The sequence below is a fragment of the Physella acuta genome, unplaced genomic scaffold (assembly GCF_028476545.2).
Source record: "Physella acuta isolate Inbredline_101_S28 unplaced genomic scaffold, ASM2847654v3 ptg000264l, whole genome shotgun sequence".
NCBI classification, from domain to species: domain Eukaryota; kingdom Metazoa; phylum Mollusca; class Gastropoda; family Physidae; genus Physella; species Physella acuta.
This window is the reverse complement of record NW_026731783.1, coordinates 914770-933456: the sequence shown is the minus strand read 5'-3', so window position 1 is coordinate 933456 and position 18687 is coordinate 914770. Positions and strand designations below refer to the sequence as shown.

The following is an 18687-nucleotide window of genomic DNA, read 5'->3' as shown; positions in this document are numbered from 1 at the left end:
TTAAGGGATGTTACTTTCAGAGCCGTTCAGAAAACATAAACGATAACAACATTTCATAAACAAAAAATAGTCTCAATTTTTGTTTATTTATCATAATATTAAAGGTTACTTTAATGGGTTTGATATTGCACGCATTTACATTTGTAGGTTTTAAAATTATTAAACGAATGTAGATTGAAAATAAAAAACGATAACTGTCTTTAAAGCCATGTGTGTAAACTAGAGAACCCTTCTCTACAACTTTTATTCGAGATGTAGTTTGATTTCTGTTAAGAAGTATTTGGTCAAATATATGTATAAGACAGGGGTCGGCAACCTTTTTAAGCGGAAGAGCCAAAAGTTACAATTTTCAAAAATTCCCTGGTTTTAAAAAGCCACTAACATTTGTTTTATTTCAAAATTTTTATTTATTTATTAAGATTATTAGTGTTTGTTCAAGGAGCTGGAGAGCCGCATCTTGATATCGAAAGAGCCGCATGCGGCTCGCGAGCCGCAGGTTGCCGACCCCTGGTATAAGAGAGTTGCCAGGCAATTATGAAAACAAAATTTTGCTTTTCATTTTATTATTTTATTTAGTCCGATAGAATATGCTGCATTGAAAATAATTGATTACAGTCACATGTTCTTGATTTAAATTACCGAGGAGTGTCAGAGTAAAAATAATAAAGATCTAAGTAACAGCCGACATAGATCTAATATTATTAATATTATTATATTTCATTTGCATAAAATCAAAGAAATGGGAACTTTGACTGCTTCAAATTCAAATCATGTAAATTTATAATCAAATGTTCATTTTGAAAAGAGAATGGTTGCTGCTGCTGAGGCAGGGGATATCTCCACGTTAAGGAAACTAATAAGAAAGAAAATACCCATTTCTGTAACTGACGACTATGCTGGACACAGTGAGGTTGTGAAAATACTTCTTGATGCTGGTGTTGATATGGATCAGACAGTAGGTTCTAATGTATCATCTCTCCATTTGGCCGCTACAAATAACAGAACAAGCACAGTTAAATATCTAGTAGCTGAAGGCGCTCAACTCAAAACAAGAAACGACAACAGCCTTATTCCTAAAGACATGTGCATGTATAATTCAGAGACATGGAAAGTATTAAAAGCGGCTGAGAAAGGTGAAATGCCTGATCTTGTTGTTGAGTCTGATGTACCAGAAATTACAGACTTTTCAATTCCTAAAGTTGAGAAAACATCAGATTCAAAAACCAAAAAGAAAGGAAAAAAGGGAAAGTCTGGAAAGGGAAAAAAGAAAAAAAGGAGGAAAGAAAAAAAAGAAAGGGAAGAGAAAGAAGTGATGAGTGTAAGAAATGAATATTGTTTCTCATCCCTTAAAGTTAATACTTATCTATCCTGTTCTGAACATGAAGCAGAAATCAAAAACCAACTTATATTCTCAGTATCTTTTTGCTTAAAATTTTCTATAGGATTATGTTGTAGCTTTTGAAAATTGCACTTTTTATTTAAACAGCTTTGTAGTCATGCTATATTTAAAAGGTTTACCAAGACTCACAATTTTACTACTCATCTGTCACAGACTTTATATAGTTTTGTATTATGTACCTGTGTTGAATTAATGCTTCATCTTTACTCTGAATGAAAATTAATACTTTGTATAGGTCTAAAAAAATTAAATTGTATTTCAGCCTGTAAAAAAAAAAATAAAAAAAAAAAAAAAAAAAAAATTGGTCAAATATATGTTCATCGCTTCTCGGCCTTTTGACTGAGATCAAAGAGCTGTATCTGTTATGGATTTTTTATCAAAAAATGAAAAGAAAATCAATATTTTAAAAATATTTTACAAACAAAATTTAAAATTATATTCTTCTATGCTAAGAATTTCATGTTGTGATTATTGTGTGTGTACACTCAATTGATTCTGCTGTCTATGTAAATTATGTTTTTGTTTTCTCCCTTATAGCATTTTAAATAAATACATTAAACACATACTATAAATATTACTTAACATTACAAAAAAGAAAACAATTAAATATCTACATTGCATCAATCTAAATAAGACTTTCATTAAATAAAAAAAAAACTGTCGATGCAGTACTTTCCACAGTGTAAACTGGAGTAATATTACAGGCCTTGACAAAGCTAAGTGAAGAAGAAAGTCGATGACCTGACACATATATAATAAAACCTTAGACTTCTCCCACCACACTGTGGTTGTTGGGTATGTTTCAGCAAAAAGATAAGTTGTAACAAAACGGTTTTATGTTCCCACTGTTGGTGTATGGCTTGCAGGAAAATGATCCCATGTTGCTACAAGTTCGAGTAATCCAAGGAAATAGCCATTGAGAGTAGAACACACTGGTTCATTATCTGATCTGAAAGGTAAACTATGCTTTTAATTAGTTATCATGACTGAAACAACTCGTTCAAATACTTTATCCAGTATTGTTGAATTTTATTTATCTACAGCTAAAGCTTATTGAAGTTTTAGACATATAAAACAATCTCTATATACCGACATAGGTTGTATTTATAAGAACAATGTAATTATTGTGAGCTGGACACTATCCTGACTGTCAATATGACTTGTAAAGGAATATATTTGCAAGCATCAGTGACTTAATTGAAAATATGGTTGCCATGACATTTGAATGAATAAGACGAACGATCAATCCGGTTGAATTAAAGTTTTTCCGATGATACTATTCTATGACATTTTTTAAAACGATAATACGTAAATGTACGCTATAATGACCAGACAATAACCACACATTAGTCAAGCAGAAACAATATAATAACAATGGAACGAACTGACATGTCACGTGTGACGGTCAGCTGACCAAGCGTTAGGAGTTGGTCAGTCTAACGTGTAAGACATAGTCGCATATCAGAAAGTAGTTGGAGTACAGTTAGGAATAATCTCATATGTGCCTATATATGAATACACGGTAATATTATTTTGCTCTTGGAACTTTGGAGTCGAAGGAAAATACAACCAACAAATACCGGAGAGATTCAATATGATGGCGGATATCCAATTATTATTACGGGACGAGTAGGACAGGAAAACAGTGATTATTTTTTTTTTGTTAAGAGGGTCATAGGTATCGTTAATTAAACACGTTACAAAAAAATCTCATTCATGTCAATACATTCTTAAATGCAAAATTAGACACCGGATCAAAAAGAGCAAGTCACCTATAATGTCGAACAATCAGACTTGGATTGCATTTGTACTGAATGTATCCCATTAAAGTAAAATGTACATGCATAAGACACATTTTAAAAATTGTAGCAATTTCAATGTGCAAAACGAACAGATTTTACAGAATCGATTGTATTACTTTTTTAAGGTTCCAAATTTTAAGTAATTACAATTATCGAAATAAAGTTTTTTTGCAAATATTGTACATATTATTGGCTGTTTATGCTGCTTATAAGCATATTATTAAGGTGATGAAAGTTACATATTAAGTCTTTTCTATTCTGGTTAATGAAAACGTGAGCCAGTGTCTAAGACATTTTCAATCTGGTCAACATACAAAGAGCTGTGTGTCAAGGGTGAACTTTCTGGTGTGTTAGGTATAGCCATAGAGAAGGTGGGCAATCTAAACTCGACATTGTTAAAGCTGATTCAACTATCTGGTGTGTTAGGTATAGGCATAGAGAAGGTGGACGATCTAAACTCGACATTTTTAAAGCTGATTCAACTATCTGGTGTGTTAGGTATAGGCATAGAGAAGGTGGACGATCTAAACTCGACATTGTTAAAGCTGATTCACCAAACTGCTGTCATCATTATTCTCTTTGTCGTCATCACCACCATTAGAACGATTACCGTTATTTTACCACATATATTTTCATCATTATAGTTAGGGCTGTGAGATGGTCTGCTTCTGTGGTTCGGTATTCTACAAGCATGTTTAAGCCTGCAACTACCATGTAAAGCCTGCCACTACTATGTAAAACCTGCCATTACCATGCAAAGCCTTCAACTGTCATAAACAGCCAATACACATCACAATAATGCAGATTATAATCGCTCGACAAAATGGATGTGCAATAGATACATACGTTGTAGGTGCGGGGTGATTGGTAAATGTGCGATATATACATGAGTGGCCAATGCCGGCTGCATACAACACAGACACACTTTATAAAACTAACACTGCCTTTTGAACTCTTGTATCAGATATATGATAGTTCCGCTGTAGACTGAAAGCAATTAAGACACGTGGAAAACACATTTAAGAAACAACTAAGGCACGTTGGAAACGCATTTCAACATTTTGAGCATAAGATATATTAAACATATACATGATTTAAACGTTTGTTTAAAACACAATTGTATTAATGTAATATTTTATCAACTTTCTAAGAGATTATGTTAGGAAAATTGCAAGCTGCTACAACTTTCCACGGCTGTGGCCTGGTACTTGTAGGATTTTAATTCAATTATGAAATAACAGTAGAAATGACGTGGATTACTAACATGATAAATCTGATAGAGTGTTGTATTCAGTGAATATATATATATATATATATATATATATATATATATATATATATATATATATATATATATATATGTATATATATATATATATATATATATATGTATATATATATATATATATATATATATATATATATATATATATATATATATATATATATATATATATATATATATATATATATTAAGTAGATACCCAAATAGACTAGAGATTTGTAATTTTAAAATGGCAATAAAAATGAATGTTTCAAAAATACTACCGTCTTATGCCAAAAACATATAAAGGGCAATAACTTAAAAAACAACATTAACAAATATTTATATCATAACGTTTTCTTTTTAAATAAAAAAAGGGCTGATAGTTGCCCACAATTAAATTAACTAAATAACATATTGATACACATAAACAGATTTTTAAATTGTTCTTTTATGTGTCTTAAAAATAGGTAAATAAATTATTTACAAAACAGTGGCCATACGTTATACATTTATCAAAGACAACCGATTAGGTCGATTGAAAATCGCTTGATGGTTCTTTTCAAATGTTTATTGCCTTAAAGAATTATCTTCTTTATGTCAAACTAGCCATCGGTACCCATTTCACGTGAATTGTAGACCTATATATTTTAATTTTAAATTGTACGTGTTTGAGAAAATAATTTATGAAATAGTTATTGGTCAAAACGCAATGTGCGTTACTACACGCTGAACAATATTAGTGATAAAGCAAAGAAATAACTAATTAGCTAAATGTCCGACACATTTAACATAACACAGGCACACACTGATTAAGTGACTTAAATGATTCCGCTAAAAAATCTGGCAATTCAATGGTCATTATGTTGTTTTTAAGTAAATTGTATTAGTTTGACCGATAAAATTGTATATATTTCATAACAACTTGAATTCCATTTTCTTTTTGAAATGGGTTATATAAAATAAATATTAAAAGGTATTAACTTTTTTTAAAGAAGAAAAATGGCCCCTGAGTGTCTTGGGCCCCTATGCCTTGCTTACTCTAGCTTTACGGTAGCTACGCCACTGGGGTGTGTGTCTTGCCCTACGCCGAACCCTTTAGACTGACTCACAAAACCTATGGGGTACGATCGACCCTAGTTCAAGAACCACTGAGCTAGAATATCTGCTGTGGACATCTAATATTAAGCGGGTCATGATTTAATTGGTTGGTGTGAGATCTATATGGCTCACATAACAAAGGTAACTTGCTGCCTATTGTGTTATTTTGCTATCGGAAATGGTTCGAGGTGAGGATGATGTTGTAACTTACGAGGACTATAAAATTATATAATTGAAGTATTAATGTTACAATCAACTTAAAAAGAAAGGACAAATATTCCGCTACCAGCAATCAGTAGGTTGAGAACTAAGGGAAAGGACTCTGAGGTCTACACAAAGAGCTTCTTTTTTTTTTTTTTTTTTTTTTTTTTTTTTTTTTCAAAACTGAATAAAAAATTGTTATGCAAAAAGAAAATTGTAATTATTCAATTTGCTTAAAAGAATTGAAATATGTCTAACAACATAATCACAGCAATGGTTTCAAGATCAGCAATCAATGAAATATAAACAATATCAAAATAATACCAGTTCAATAAACATACTGTAAAAAGAAATTAATTGTTTTTTTTACAGAATTATCAAAACAAACTATTATTAATTTATGTGTAGGTCTTTTGATTATTTTCTCCTAAATGTATTTCAATAAAAATTATATAATACTAAATTCAAAGGTAATATATAAGGTATTAAACGAATCAAAGTAATCATTAAACTAAACTAAAACAAAATTACAAACTATTTAAGTGGATTTGATGCTACATGGATAGTGATGTTACTTAAAACTCCATGTCAAGTTTAAAATGTAAGTGAATACTTAATGAAATAAAGTAATTGATATGTAATGTTTAGTACCATAGAATTAAGCATTCATGGTTTATATTTAGTACACAATTATAAAGCATTTGGTTTACATTATGTTCAGCACTATAAAGCAAATGTACACTCTGTACGACATGTTAAAGCACTTATAATGTACACTATACAACATATAATCAAGGATTAATGATTCGATAACAGACAGCACACTGGGATTTTCATAGATGACAAGAAATGCATAAATAAAAAAAAAGCAAAGACTCTATTTATGGTATGTGTGATCCAATAATTACCACAACAAATAGACACAAGTTTTTATTGCAAACAAAAATAATATCTACTCAAACAGATCAGTATTTTATGCAGGGTAGGATTCATGTTGACGATATAGACAAAAAAGAACATATTATAACAAGCAATGTGCGGCATCCAGTGTTGATATAATACTCTATAAACATATGACTTAGAGTAGATATCTGGATTGACATAGATTCAAATGCGCGCGTAAAACAGCATGTAAGCCTCAGAAGATAGAACCTGTTGCTGGGACACCCTGGACAATTGCTGTCTGACGTGTACCACCACTTGGACCCTAGGTCACCCGCACCTTTCAGAGACTGACCACCACTGGACACTGTGCTGTCTGACGTGTACCACCACTTGGAGCCCAGGTCACCCGCACCTTTCAGAGACTGACCACCACTGGACACTGTGCTGTCTGACGTGTACCACCACTTGGAGCCTAGGTCACCCGCACCTTTCAGAGACTGACCACCACTGGACACTGTGCTGTCTGACGTGTACCACCACTTGGACCCTAGGTCACCCGCACCTTTCAGAGACTGACCACCACTGGACACTGTGCTGTCTGACGTGTACCACCACTTGGACCCTAGGTCACCCGCACCTTTCAGAGACTGACCACCACTGGACACTGTGCTGTCTGACGTGTACCACCACTTGGACCCTAGGTCACCCACACCTTTCAGAGACTGACCACCACTGGACACTGTGCTGTCTGACGTGTACCACCACTTGGACCCTAGGTCACCCGCACCTTTCAGAGACTGACCTCCACTGTGGATGCCGCGGCGGTAAGCCACAAAATGTCCGAGCTGGCTGTCCCCGATGTGGCAGACCACAGCGGTCAGCTTGTAGGAGAAGTCTGAGCTCCCGACTTTGTACAGCTCCGGGGGGGGGGGGGGGGCGTTGTGGTTGAGGTCACTGAACTCACTGGGGATCTCCGGGGAAGTTTGGGGGTCAACGAATAAACCTGTCCTGGTGAACTACTGGTCCAAGTTCAACGTTCTTAAAAGGTTGACCGGTGCAGATGTCGGTGTAGTCGCCGCTTTGGCTGATTGGCTTAACATTTGCATTGTGATATCCACACCACCAAGCAAACGGCTAGCGCTGTCACCTTGGTTACAATACAGATATGGATCCATGTGAAGTGTTTCAGGGAAATTCACATGGTCGAATCTCTTCACTGGAATCCCAGTATACAGCCACTGTGCGCGAGGCGGGTGTACACATAGAACTTGGGGAAGCTGTACATTAAAAGTGATAACACATGTTCATTACATCAACTTGAAGGCTATTTTTTTCTAGGAAGCCTACATATGTATTACACTTTAATAATTAAGTTTTGATGCCATTACTCAAATAAGAGCTTTAAGTAATATTAGCCTTCAACTAAATAAAATTAGAAAAGAAAAATAACTGTTATGGAACAGTAATACTATCAATGATTTCAATACTTGAAACATTATTTTTATTTTTTTACAATAGTCATTTCCTATTGCCTCCTTTAACAGAACAATCTAATACAGTGTTACCTCCCTTTAAACTGAGCAACATTCCAAAATAAGGACTTACTTTCAATATTGATATTCTCTTCTCAATATTGACAAACTGGTGCAGTAAACTGTCCAGACTCAAAGGTCCCCAGTAATTTCTTGGAAAAGACAGAGTCAAGCTGTCAAAGACATCATATTTGACAGGAGACCTGCCTCCACAGGACAAACACTGTAACTGACTGGCTAGTAAACCTCGGGTCGGCTGTTCCATCTGTTTATTAGGCAGCACATGTAAAACGCCTTGACTTCTAGTCCGTGCATGTTTATCAGATTGATAAGCATTCCGAGGATCCTGTAAATGAAAAATATCAAATAAGGATATAACGCTGGGATAACACGAAGCTTCTTCATCAAGTGTCTCTGTCAGTACATGAAACAAAATTACTCCCAACGATATGAATGGGTCGGGTCGGATTGTCGCTTTTGTTGAATTTTTCTAATTTAAAAAAAAAAAGTTGTAAAATAATCGAAATGTTTAAATAAGCGTTTTAAATAATGCCATTCTATCAAATACAAAAAAAAAATTGTAAATAAACATTTTAGAAAACATGTTGAAATTGCAATTCCTATTTTATCACAATTGTAAATCGTTGTTTACTTATTAATATTATTAAAAATATGTATTGATACAGCTGGTTATACAAATCTGTTAGTTATCTCCCTGCATATTTTTTTATAAGTAATGGTAAATATAAATGTTCGTTAAAAATTAAAATAATTCAGAATCGACTGCGTATTTATCTTGATTGAATATTTGTTTTAATAAAAATAAATACGCATATACTTCAGTATTATTGACTGAACTTGAACATGATTAAAAAAATGTTTACATAAGGGTTAAATTCTCCAAAATGGGAGCGGAATATTTAAGTTCAATGTAAAAGATATGTTTTTTACAAGAACTACTGTATATGACAACCTCCACGTCGGAAAACCTTCTGATTTGGGGTGGGGGGGGGGGGGGGTACCACAAATGACGTCACAATTTGTACCGACTTGCAAACAGCCAGACCCTAACCCCCCTCCCCCTCCCCCCCCCATGACGTTATTTATGTATATTAGGTTGGCGACCCTGCCCTAGGGGGGTTATTGGCTGAGCATTTGAATTATAGCTTATATGAATGTATTATTGTTAAAACTTTTTTTTTTCGGAATAACAGAGTCACACCAACTTTGCTTAAGCCGAATAAATTGCTTGTCTTAGAAAAATGTATACATTAAAGTCACTGTTTTTAAAATTTATAACCTGCGACTTTTTTAATACATATTAGAGTTACTACTAATCTTTTATGATTTTTCCCATATACAAAATGCCAAAGATCTCTGGCACATATGTATTTAAATTAAAAAAAAAAAAAACTACAAAAAACTCACATTGTGTTCCAGACAGTACCTTTACTGATTTAGAACTCTAACCAATACAGTATGAAATATTAATTGTAATGGTATAACTGTAAAATATGTGTATACAGTTAAAATTGCGTTATTATTTTTTTTTTTAATGTGAAACACCGCAACGTTTGTCGCAAAGACGTTTGGGTAAAACGGTCTTCAGACAAACGGGGTTCGGACAATAAAGATTCTTCAATGTTGTTTTGGGAATTTGCCGTAAGCCGATTGAGAAGAAATTTATCTCAGGTTAGGGGTGTCCATAAATGACGTCACAATCTCTGGAGGAAATGGGTGGGGGTCTGTAATTTTGTGACGGTGTTATGAGGGGGAGGGGTTGTTTTGCATTACAAAAAGCAATGCTAGAAAACGAATTGTAGCTATTATTTCGCGTTTAAAAATCTGTTTTAAATAAAGTGTAATAAAAATAATTAAAACACGCTTTGTTGACATAGTTCAGAAAAGAAATGGGAAATTATCACTGTTTTAAGAAACATTCAACGGCAATTTTGAGAGGGGGGGGGGGGGGGTTGTAGGCTGAGGTGTGACGTCATTTTATGAGCTTTTTGTGACTATGTGTGACAAAAGGGATTGGCGGGGGAGGGGGGGGGCAGGAAGGAGTTAATTGTAAAAAAAAGTTTTAGGTCATCTATGGATGACCCCCTAAAGAATCCATTTTTTTTTGTTGCCTTGCTTAAGATGGAAAAATTAATCATTACACATGTGATTGAGAGAAAATGTAGACTGAACAATGATATGAACAATGATATGATTAAAATATTTAGTGGTAAAATATATAGTTATTCCTCAAACGTTAGAAATTTACAGTATAACTGAAACGTAAATACGCCAAAGATATATTTATGTATACTCGTAATGTCTAGGCATCGTACAAACTATAAGTAACCATAACATAATCGTTTTGCTAACTCTATCATATATTTATGTGTAAAAAGAGAAATTTAAAATCTAAAACTGTTGTATTAAAAAAATTATAAAGTGTGCATGCTATAATATCTCTCATTGTCTTCCTAACAAGAATAAAACGCATTACATAGAAACAAACCAAACAATATAATCAAATTTTTTATTCAAATGCTACAACATTCTATGCACAATTAAAAATGCAATCTTATTATTTTTTTTTAATGAACATATTCAAAATTAAAATGAAAATCAGTATCAAATATAACATTGGGACACTACTACATACATTTTCGTAACACATTATGTGGGTCGGCATAGAAATACAATGCGTGACTGTAAACACGTGTATGTCCTTTAATTAAATACATTATACAACAAAGACTTCAAGAATGTTATTGATTTTGTAAATATGTCGGTATAGACAGGGATGTCAGTGGGAGTATGCTCCCACTGTCTATACAATCATATTTTTTCGTGTTATAAATATAAGCTTTATATTATTGCCAGAAACAGTGATTTTATTTAGAGACAATGTTTCTGTTTTACTGATTGGTCTAATTAAAGGCCATGCGTATTACTGATTGGTCTATTAACATCGAGCTTTGTAATTATAAATACAACAAATGGTTTACATATATTATTCAATTTAACGTTTTATATGACTTGTTTTTGTTTAAGGATGGCATGATGCAATCTTAATCTGGCATTTGTCAGGTTGTATTTGGTTGTACCATATTATTCTAGAGTTTTGTAATTATAATATTGCAATACAAATGAATGTTTCCAATACACTATATGATCGACCTAGCTCAGTACTATCAAGATGCCCTTATGTTCTCAGGCTGCACAGATCTTATAGACATGCCAAAAGCCGAGCAGGCAGAGAGAGCTTATAATAGACGAGGTTGTATACAATTTTGGTGAGTTCCTTGCCCATGATATCTTGGCATCCTTGAAGGCACATATAAAGAATGGCTGGTTGATCTTCTGTATGCCTTTAACAGCGGAGATATTGACAAATTCATAGGGCTGAAGGATAAATGGTCTACTCAGCCGGATCTGAAAGTCAATGAACTTGTAACTAGGAAACTAGATCAATCTGTTATGTTTGATATAGGCCAGCAACAGATACACAACGGACATACTCTAAATATTTTTACCATTTCTTGTTTAGAGAGAATGTAAGGGAGACAAAACTAAGTAAACAGAAAATCATCTACTTTAATACAAGTAAACGTTACACTATTACACAACTAATAGTTTATATGATTAAGAAAAATAAAAGTAAGTTTAGTGTAAAGGTATCCAATAGATACTAAAGTGACCCACGCTTTTCTTTATAGTCATTTAAATCGTTGTGTCTAATATTTAGGAAGAGACCCACGCTTTTCTTTATAGTTATTTAACTAGCTGTGTATAATTTATTTTTTTTTACTTTTTAGTGCATTATTACTTAAAAGCTTGTTATTAAAACGTTTTTATTATGAATTTAAAAAAAAAAAATCTTTTACAGCCACAAAATCACCTAAAACACAGCTACGATGTAAACATTGTTAAATCATTTAGTTGTTAATAAAGTAAAATTTATATGTATTTAAAAAAGTGGTTTTATCACTTCCATTATGTCATATTTACAAGGCTATGGGAAGTAGCTTAAATGGTATTCCCTTAGTCAAAACAAAATAGAAGACAACAATGATAGGCAAAAATTACTAAAATATCAACTGCTTCTACATAGGCTGTCATTGCAACAACAAGGTTTTAGAAAATCAAATCATGAATATGTTACAGGACATTCAAATAAATATAATGTTGTACCGTGTTATAAAATGTATAACAGTATTAACATTTTCGGGATAACAAATGTTAGATCTAGCATTTCTGTTGGTGGTGAAAGTGATATTTTATTAATGAAATATTGTTTGCTGTTTATCATCTAAGTTTCACTGAAATTACAAACTACAACAGAACATACAATTGCGCAGCTAGGCTAGCCAGAATATTAACTCATGAAAGCATAACGGTAAACAAAATTAAACATCTTGATGAGACACATTTACAGACCACAAAATATTTATTGATTACATAATAATCAACCCCACTTACAGAACAAAGAATACATATTGGAAATGTAACAACACACTTCCAGAAAATAGCGAATACATTGCATAAATTAGAAATCTTGCCTCAGAATGCTCACACAAATCATTAAACAAACATGCACTAGAGCACTGGGAAGATTTTAAATAAATGATACGGGAATATTATATCAACATAGCCAGGCAAATAAACATTGATATGACAATTATAGAAGAACTACTGGACAGACACCTATATAGGCCAACATTAATCAGACATAAATCATATCAGGACAACATTAAATAAGTGGAATCATAAGTAAACGAAATACAAACACATAGACACACAGGAGCGCTAATATGTAGTAGTAATATAAATATGATAGGTAACGAAGAGCCATCCAATTATAACAACATTAGGAAAAAAATACAATGCAACAGTAAACAGATATGTAGCATAACAGATGACAGCGGGACTATAACATAAGACTGGAAAGTATAAAACAGTTTTTTGTATACTATCAAAACCCCTTTAACACGGAAGATACAGACGTTGAAATACAAGAACATTATCTTAATTACATAACTAGGCTAGACAACGATGACTGTATCAAAATCAACGCGCCAATTACTAAAGAAGAAATATCCAAGACGATAGACGGACTAAAACTAAATAAAGCTCCAGGACCAGACGGACTAACCAGTGAATGTTGTACAACTTTCAAAAATAACTTAATACGCCTTTTACACACTACATTTCAAGACATACGTGAAAGAGAGGATTGTGCTACATATTTTAACAGGGCATATATAACACTTATTCCTAAACATGATACGGACACGACAAAAAAATGAATTACATACCTATTTATTAACTAAAGAGTGATTATAAAATACTGACAAAAACTTTAGTTAAGAAACTCGAACCTTTCATACCTCAAATAATGCACTTCAATAAAGGAGTACCACCTACATCTACAATACCTAACTCGTTTATTAAACTAACAAACAAGCACATTAGAGAATTCATGTTCAAAAACACATGCTTAGAAACATTAGCTACAAACCTTAATAAAAACACATGCAATGGATATATAGGGATACATGACAATCATACAAAAATAAACACCTCCCGATCAAAACAACAGGATAGAATAAGGATAGAACCACTTCATCATCCATTAGCACAATACTACATAGGTTTGAATGTCAAATGTGGTAGAAGATATAATTAATGTTAGAAAAGCAAAATGTTGACGAGTTGTAGAAAGTATGATTTTTACACATACCAGGATATAACCTTGGTAAGGTTACACCAAACTCTATTTAGTCTGTACTTTTTAGTGCAACATTTTTGTCATCTGTGATTGTCTGTGTGATTTCCAAATACAATAAAAGCGTATTCATAAGCACATATCTGACATGTTTTCTATGGTAGTTTTTTCGTGTGGTGCGTGTCTAATGTAGTGAGGTTGCATAGAAACCAAGGGGAGTTACCTAAATGTACTGTTGTGTTGTGTTTTTTATTGATTGTCTCCCCTTAAAAGTCTTGGTCACATCGTGCAACTCAAACGTCGTCATAAAGTTATTTTGTTGGCGCTTTTTTGACTGAGTTGTTTTGTCAGCGGTCGTTTTGACAGTACTCCCTGTATGTTTCACTTGAGTCGACAGCGCCCCTTTTTCTTCATCTTTGTGCTAATCCGCCAAATCCACACAATTCTGTACAGGCTGAAAAATCTCCCTTAAGCACACAAGGCTTGCAGATGAATAACACAGGGCATGGACATTGTGATGGGGGTGTATATATATATATATATATATATATATATATATATATATATATATATATATATATATATATATATATATATATATATATATATATAATCTTTATACGTTATGGTCTATGTATCTATATTCTGAATACTGCTATTAAAACTGCAACTATTATACTTGTGAAGGAGGACGGGAATCCTCTTATTTTCCGGAGACACTAATTAATTATATCAACAACTTCGTTTATGATATAACATTAACTTTATTATAACACAGGTGTAGATCTGTTACACAATATCAAAACACATCCGTCCTCTACAATCGCTAACCGCTAACTAACTTCACTGCTGCGTCTTACGTTATCGGTACATTGTCGCGTCATGCTCACGTCAGACTCACGCCACTATTTTTTTATTGAACACGCGCACAATACTCTCGCACCAAATCGTCTACCGTCAAGTTCGCACCGTCCTTAGTAACCTCTACTAGTCTACGCTATGACAGACATCGGCTTCGCTTGTCCAACCAAGTCTTTCTTTATGCCACTCATTTACTTTCCTCCATCAACAGTCAGGCTACTAAAGTTAGTCCAGTCCAAGTTATAATCAGCAAATGTTTTTTTTTAACCCATTGAATATACAATCTCCGATAACTGCGTCATACATACTATGTAGGGAAGCCAGCTCTTGTGTTACGCTCACCTCTAATGAACTAAGAAGTTGAAAGGTGGAACAGCTGTTCCGAGATTCATCCATTGCAATTGAAAAATGGCGAAACTTGCATTTTTTTGGCTAATTTGAATCACAATGGTTGTACCCATGTCTGCAACACGTCTTTGCACTCAAAGCTACATGTTCAATTTGTTTGTAAAATGTAGTCACCTCCAACAAACATTTCATTCGTAAGAAAAGCGGTCCCCACGGCCCAGATGAGAGGGCCTCGCAATCCGGCCCGCGGGTGTAGTCTGAATCAGACTGCCTAACACCGTTTTCGTTTTCACAGATGCGCTAACCTTGACCAATGGTCAGGCTAACCTTGACCAATGGTCAGCTGACCGTCACACGTGACGAGTCTGTTAGTCCCCATACTATAATACTGTATCTGCTTGTCCATTAGGGTTTATTGGCTGAGAAATATATCTATAGCTTAGAACAGGGGTGGGCAAAGTATCCAGTGGGCCACATGCGGCCCGCCACATAGATTTTTGTGGCCCGCCGCCCGCCAGACATTCAGAAAACCCCGCCTTCAACTAAGTTTGTACATGACCGCGACTGAAAGTTCGTCTTGATTTTTTGTTTCCATTAGGGCGGCTGCGCGCATGCGCGGGCAGTAAAAATACTCACTGTTATAGTTTGTCAGTGTGTCTATGCTACGGGAATTTTATCATTGATACTTATTTTCTTATGAAGTTATTGGCATCATCATAATCTGGAGTCGAATTCTTTCTTTTCACAATCAGACCTAATTAATGTATTAACCTTTGATAGTTCAATATCGTACAGTTTCTTGAAAGCCATCTTAATCATGGGCATGTTAGCACGCGTGGCGTCAAGCAATACAAGGGTATTGTTGACTTCAATTTTTTTCATGGCAGACTCAGTGGTCAGAGGGTACTTAATCAATACATTCTGATTAAATTTATTAATCTTGTTCACACTCAGTGGTCAGAGGGTACTTAATACATTCTGATCATGTTTATTACTTTTGTTCACACTCAGTGGTCAGAGGGTACTTAATCAATACATTCTGATCAAGTTTATTACTCTTGTTCACACTCAGTGGTCAGAGGGTACTTAATCAATACATTCTGATCAAGTTTATTACTCTTGTTCACACTCTTGCGTGGATATTTGGGAGCCCTGGGCAGCTTAAGGGTTTCTGGACGACGGAAATGTACAAATGTCCTTATTTTGTGGTTTCTTTTGTCATGTTTACCGCGAACAACTGTCTTCTTTGCTTTAAGCACTTTTTCTTTAGCTTTGACTACTCACGCATCAACTTTGGGAGGTGATGCAGTCTATTCTCCTCTTTTTTAACTTCCTTACCTTAGGTGCTGCAGCTGGTTATTTTGTCTTGCGTGCCATGTTGAAATTTAGAAAAAAATACATTGTAAATATATGCTTACACTTATGCATTTTTTTATTTTTTTTTTGTAGAACTAGTTTATTTATCATGTTTGCTGTAATACTTTTTTATGTAGAAAACACAATAACGTTATGGTACAAAGAAGGTAACGTAAAAAATCTGATTTAATTGCTTGTCTTAGAAAAATGTATGCATTCATGTCACTGTTTTCTAATTTTATAACGAGAGATAATTTTAATAAATAATAGCGTAACTAATACTTTTTTTCTTCCTAAAATTATTATGTAAATTTATTTTTAAATTCTACCAAGACATTTTTCTCAAAAAAGTATCTGTTTTTAAATGTATGAAAACTGATTGCTCTATAATTTTATTTGCGTTGTCTCCCTTTATTTTGTTTTTTAAATAAGATATGGCAAAATGTATTGGCAAATACGTATTTTAAATGTTTATAACTACCTATTTTGCAGATAGTATATTTACTGATTTAAAACTCTAACCAATTGAGTATGAAACATTTAATGTTATGGTAAAACTGTAAATGATATTTATAACTTTAAAATTGCTTAATTTATTTATTTTTTTAGTTCAGTTAATTAGAAACACCCAACGTTTAAGCGGGAGTTTGTCGGTCAAATGGAAAAACTGCCTTCAGGCAAAAGGCATTCGGGGAAATAAGGAATTTGTCTTAAGTCAATTGAGTAGAAAATTGGCTCAGGATAAGCAGCAACTTGTTTCCCTGCTTAAAATGGGAAACATTATTAAAGAACAAAATTGAGAGACAACTTAAACAGAACATTGGTATGATCCAAAGTTGTAGTTGTCAAATATATAGTTATTCATCACACTACACATATTTACAGTATCAGTTAATGGTATATTATTATATTTATAAAAAGCCGTATTGGCTAGACCACGGGTCAGCAACCCGCGGCTCGCAAGCCGCATGCGTCTCTTTTGATTTCAAGATGCGGCTCTTCAGCTCCATGCACACATATTAATAATTTTTTTTTTTTCGAAACTTAAAAATATAGTTGTGCAACAATCGTTGATGAATGATATAATAATAAATATAAACAATAATCACTCGCTATTCTATTAGAATATTTATTTACTCCCTATCTCCATGTACTTTCTATTGAATTGTCAACCCGAATAGAAACATTCAACTTCATGGTGGATATTACAAAGAAACTAAAAGAGCTAAATATAAAACTGCAAGGAAAGGAAAACACAGCCTATGCCTTGCTGGTAGTTGAGTCCAGTGTGTTAAAGTTACAATCAAATAGTTATCATATCTCGCTAACTTTTTTTTCAATAATTCAATCAACGTTTGAATTATTTGTTAGTTCTTCTTTTATAATAATGTCGATTACACACTTTTGCGCCCCCTATAAACATCGCCTTAGTCAAGGGCCTAGTTCGCCATAATGCTAACGACGGTCCTGTTGAAGCTGTATTTTATTTATCCCTTCATAGTTTTTATCAACTACACAACCATGGATACAATAATTTAAATTCAATATAATGTTTATTCTTTGAATTTCGCTAAAGGGTGGTATGAGCCTATGAATATTGTGGGCGAATACTCAGTCTACTATCCTACCAGCCCTGATACATTGACACCATCAAGTCGGTCACAATACCTTCCAGAGATTGATTCAATTAATTCTTATTATATGTTATATGTGGGGCAACTTAGCTGTCAGTATCAATTTTAGGGGAGGAGGGAGGGGGTTCATGTACATGTTTGCAAAACATTTTAATATTATAACTAGTTATTTTACAACTAAAACACGTGTTTAATACGCATTCAAAGTATAATCTAAACCTTGTTTAAGCTAAACCATTCATGTATACACGTCAGTTTTATTTTACGAACTAAACTGGGTTATATTTTTTATGTAAAATTAAACCAGTGAAGTTCTAGGTTGTATGTCATTCAATTTTATTGTACGAACTAAAAGGTAGTATCATATCTACTTAGACAGTATATATATATATATATATATATATATATATATATATATATATATATATATATATATATATATATATATATATATATATATATATATATATATATATATATATATATATATATATATATATATATGTTAAAATTTAAGCCTCTTATAAAATAACACATAAAGATATATTTGTTTTCTTTTTGCTAAAACATCTGAAATGGTAC

The 18687-nt window shown here is 33.3% G+C and overlaps 2 protein-coding genes across 2 annotated transcripts; one reads left to right on the top strand and one right to left on the bottom strand.

Annotated features, from left to right (window-relative positions):
* Positions 1 to 808: 808 nt before the first annotated feature.
* On the top strand, positions 809 to 1430 carry LOC131939070 (ankyrin repeat domain-containing protein 17-like). The gene is made up of 2 exons (XM_059297308.1): positions 809 to 1318; positions 1416 to 1430. Exons 1-2 carry the CDS (start codon positions 809 to 811, stop codon positions 1428 to 1430), a joined length of 525 nt encoding a protein of 174 aa, XP_059153291.1.
* A 5444-nt stretch (positions 1431 to 6874) lies between these two features.
* LOC131939069 (ubiquitin carboxyl-terminal hydrolase 30-like) lies at positions 6875 to 15163 on the bottom strand. Its single transcript, XM_059297307.1, has 6 exons — positions 15110 to 15163; positions 11488 to 11613; positions 8258 to 8674; positions 7751 to 7929; positions 7331 to 7615; positions 6875 to 6974 (listed from the first exon to the last, which is right to left on the bottom strand). Exons 1-6 carry the CDS (start codon positions 15161 to 15163, stop codon positions 6875 to 6877), a joined length of 1161 nt encoding a protein of 386 aa, XP_059153290.1.
* Between the last annotated feature and the right edge of the window lie 3524 nt (positions 15164 to 18687).

Excerpts from the sequence above, each read along its gene's own strand:
- LOC131939070 (XM_059297308.1), top strand. The coding sequence starts at position 809 with ATGGTTGCTGCTGCTGAGGCAGGGGATATCTCCACGTTAAGGAAACTA.
- LOC131939069 (XM_059297307.1), bottom strand. The coding sequence starts at position 15,163 with ATGGATGAATCTCGGAACAGCTGTTCCACCTTTCAACTTCTTAGTTCA. Across the intron at positions 7,616-7,750 it reads GTGGATATCACAATGCAAAT|TGAGTTCAGTGACCTCAACC; the intron begins GTTAAGCCAATC and ends GGAGATCCCCAG. Across the intron at positions 6,975-7,330 it reads GGGTCCAAGTGGTGGTACAC|GGTCCAAGTGGTGGTACACG; the intron begins GTCAGACAGCAC and ends CGGGTGACCTAG.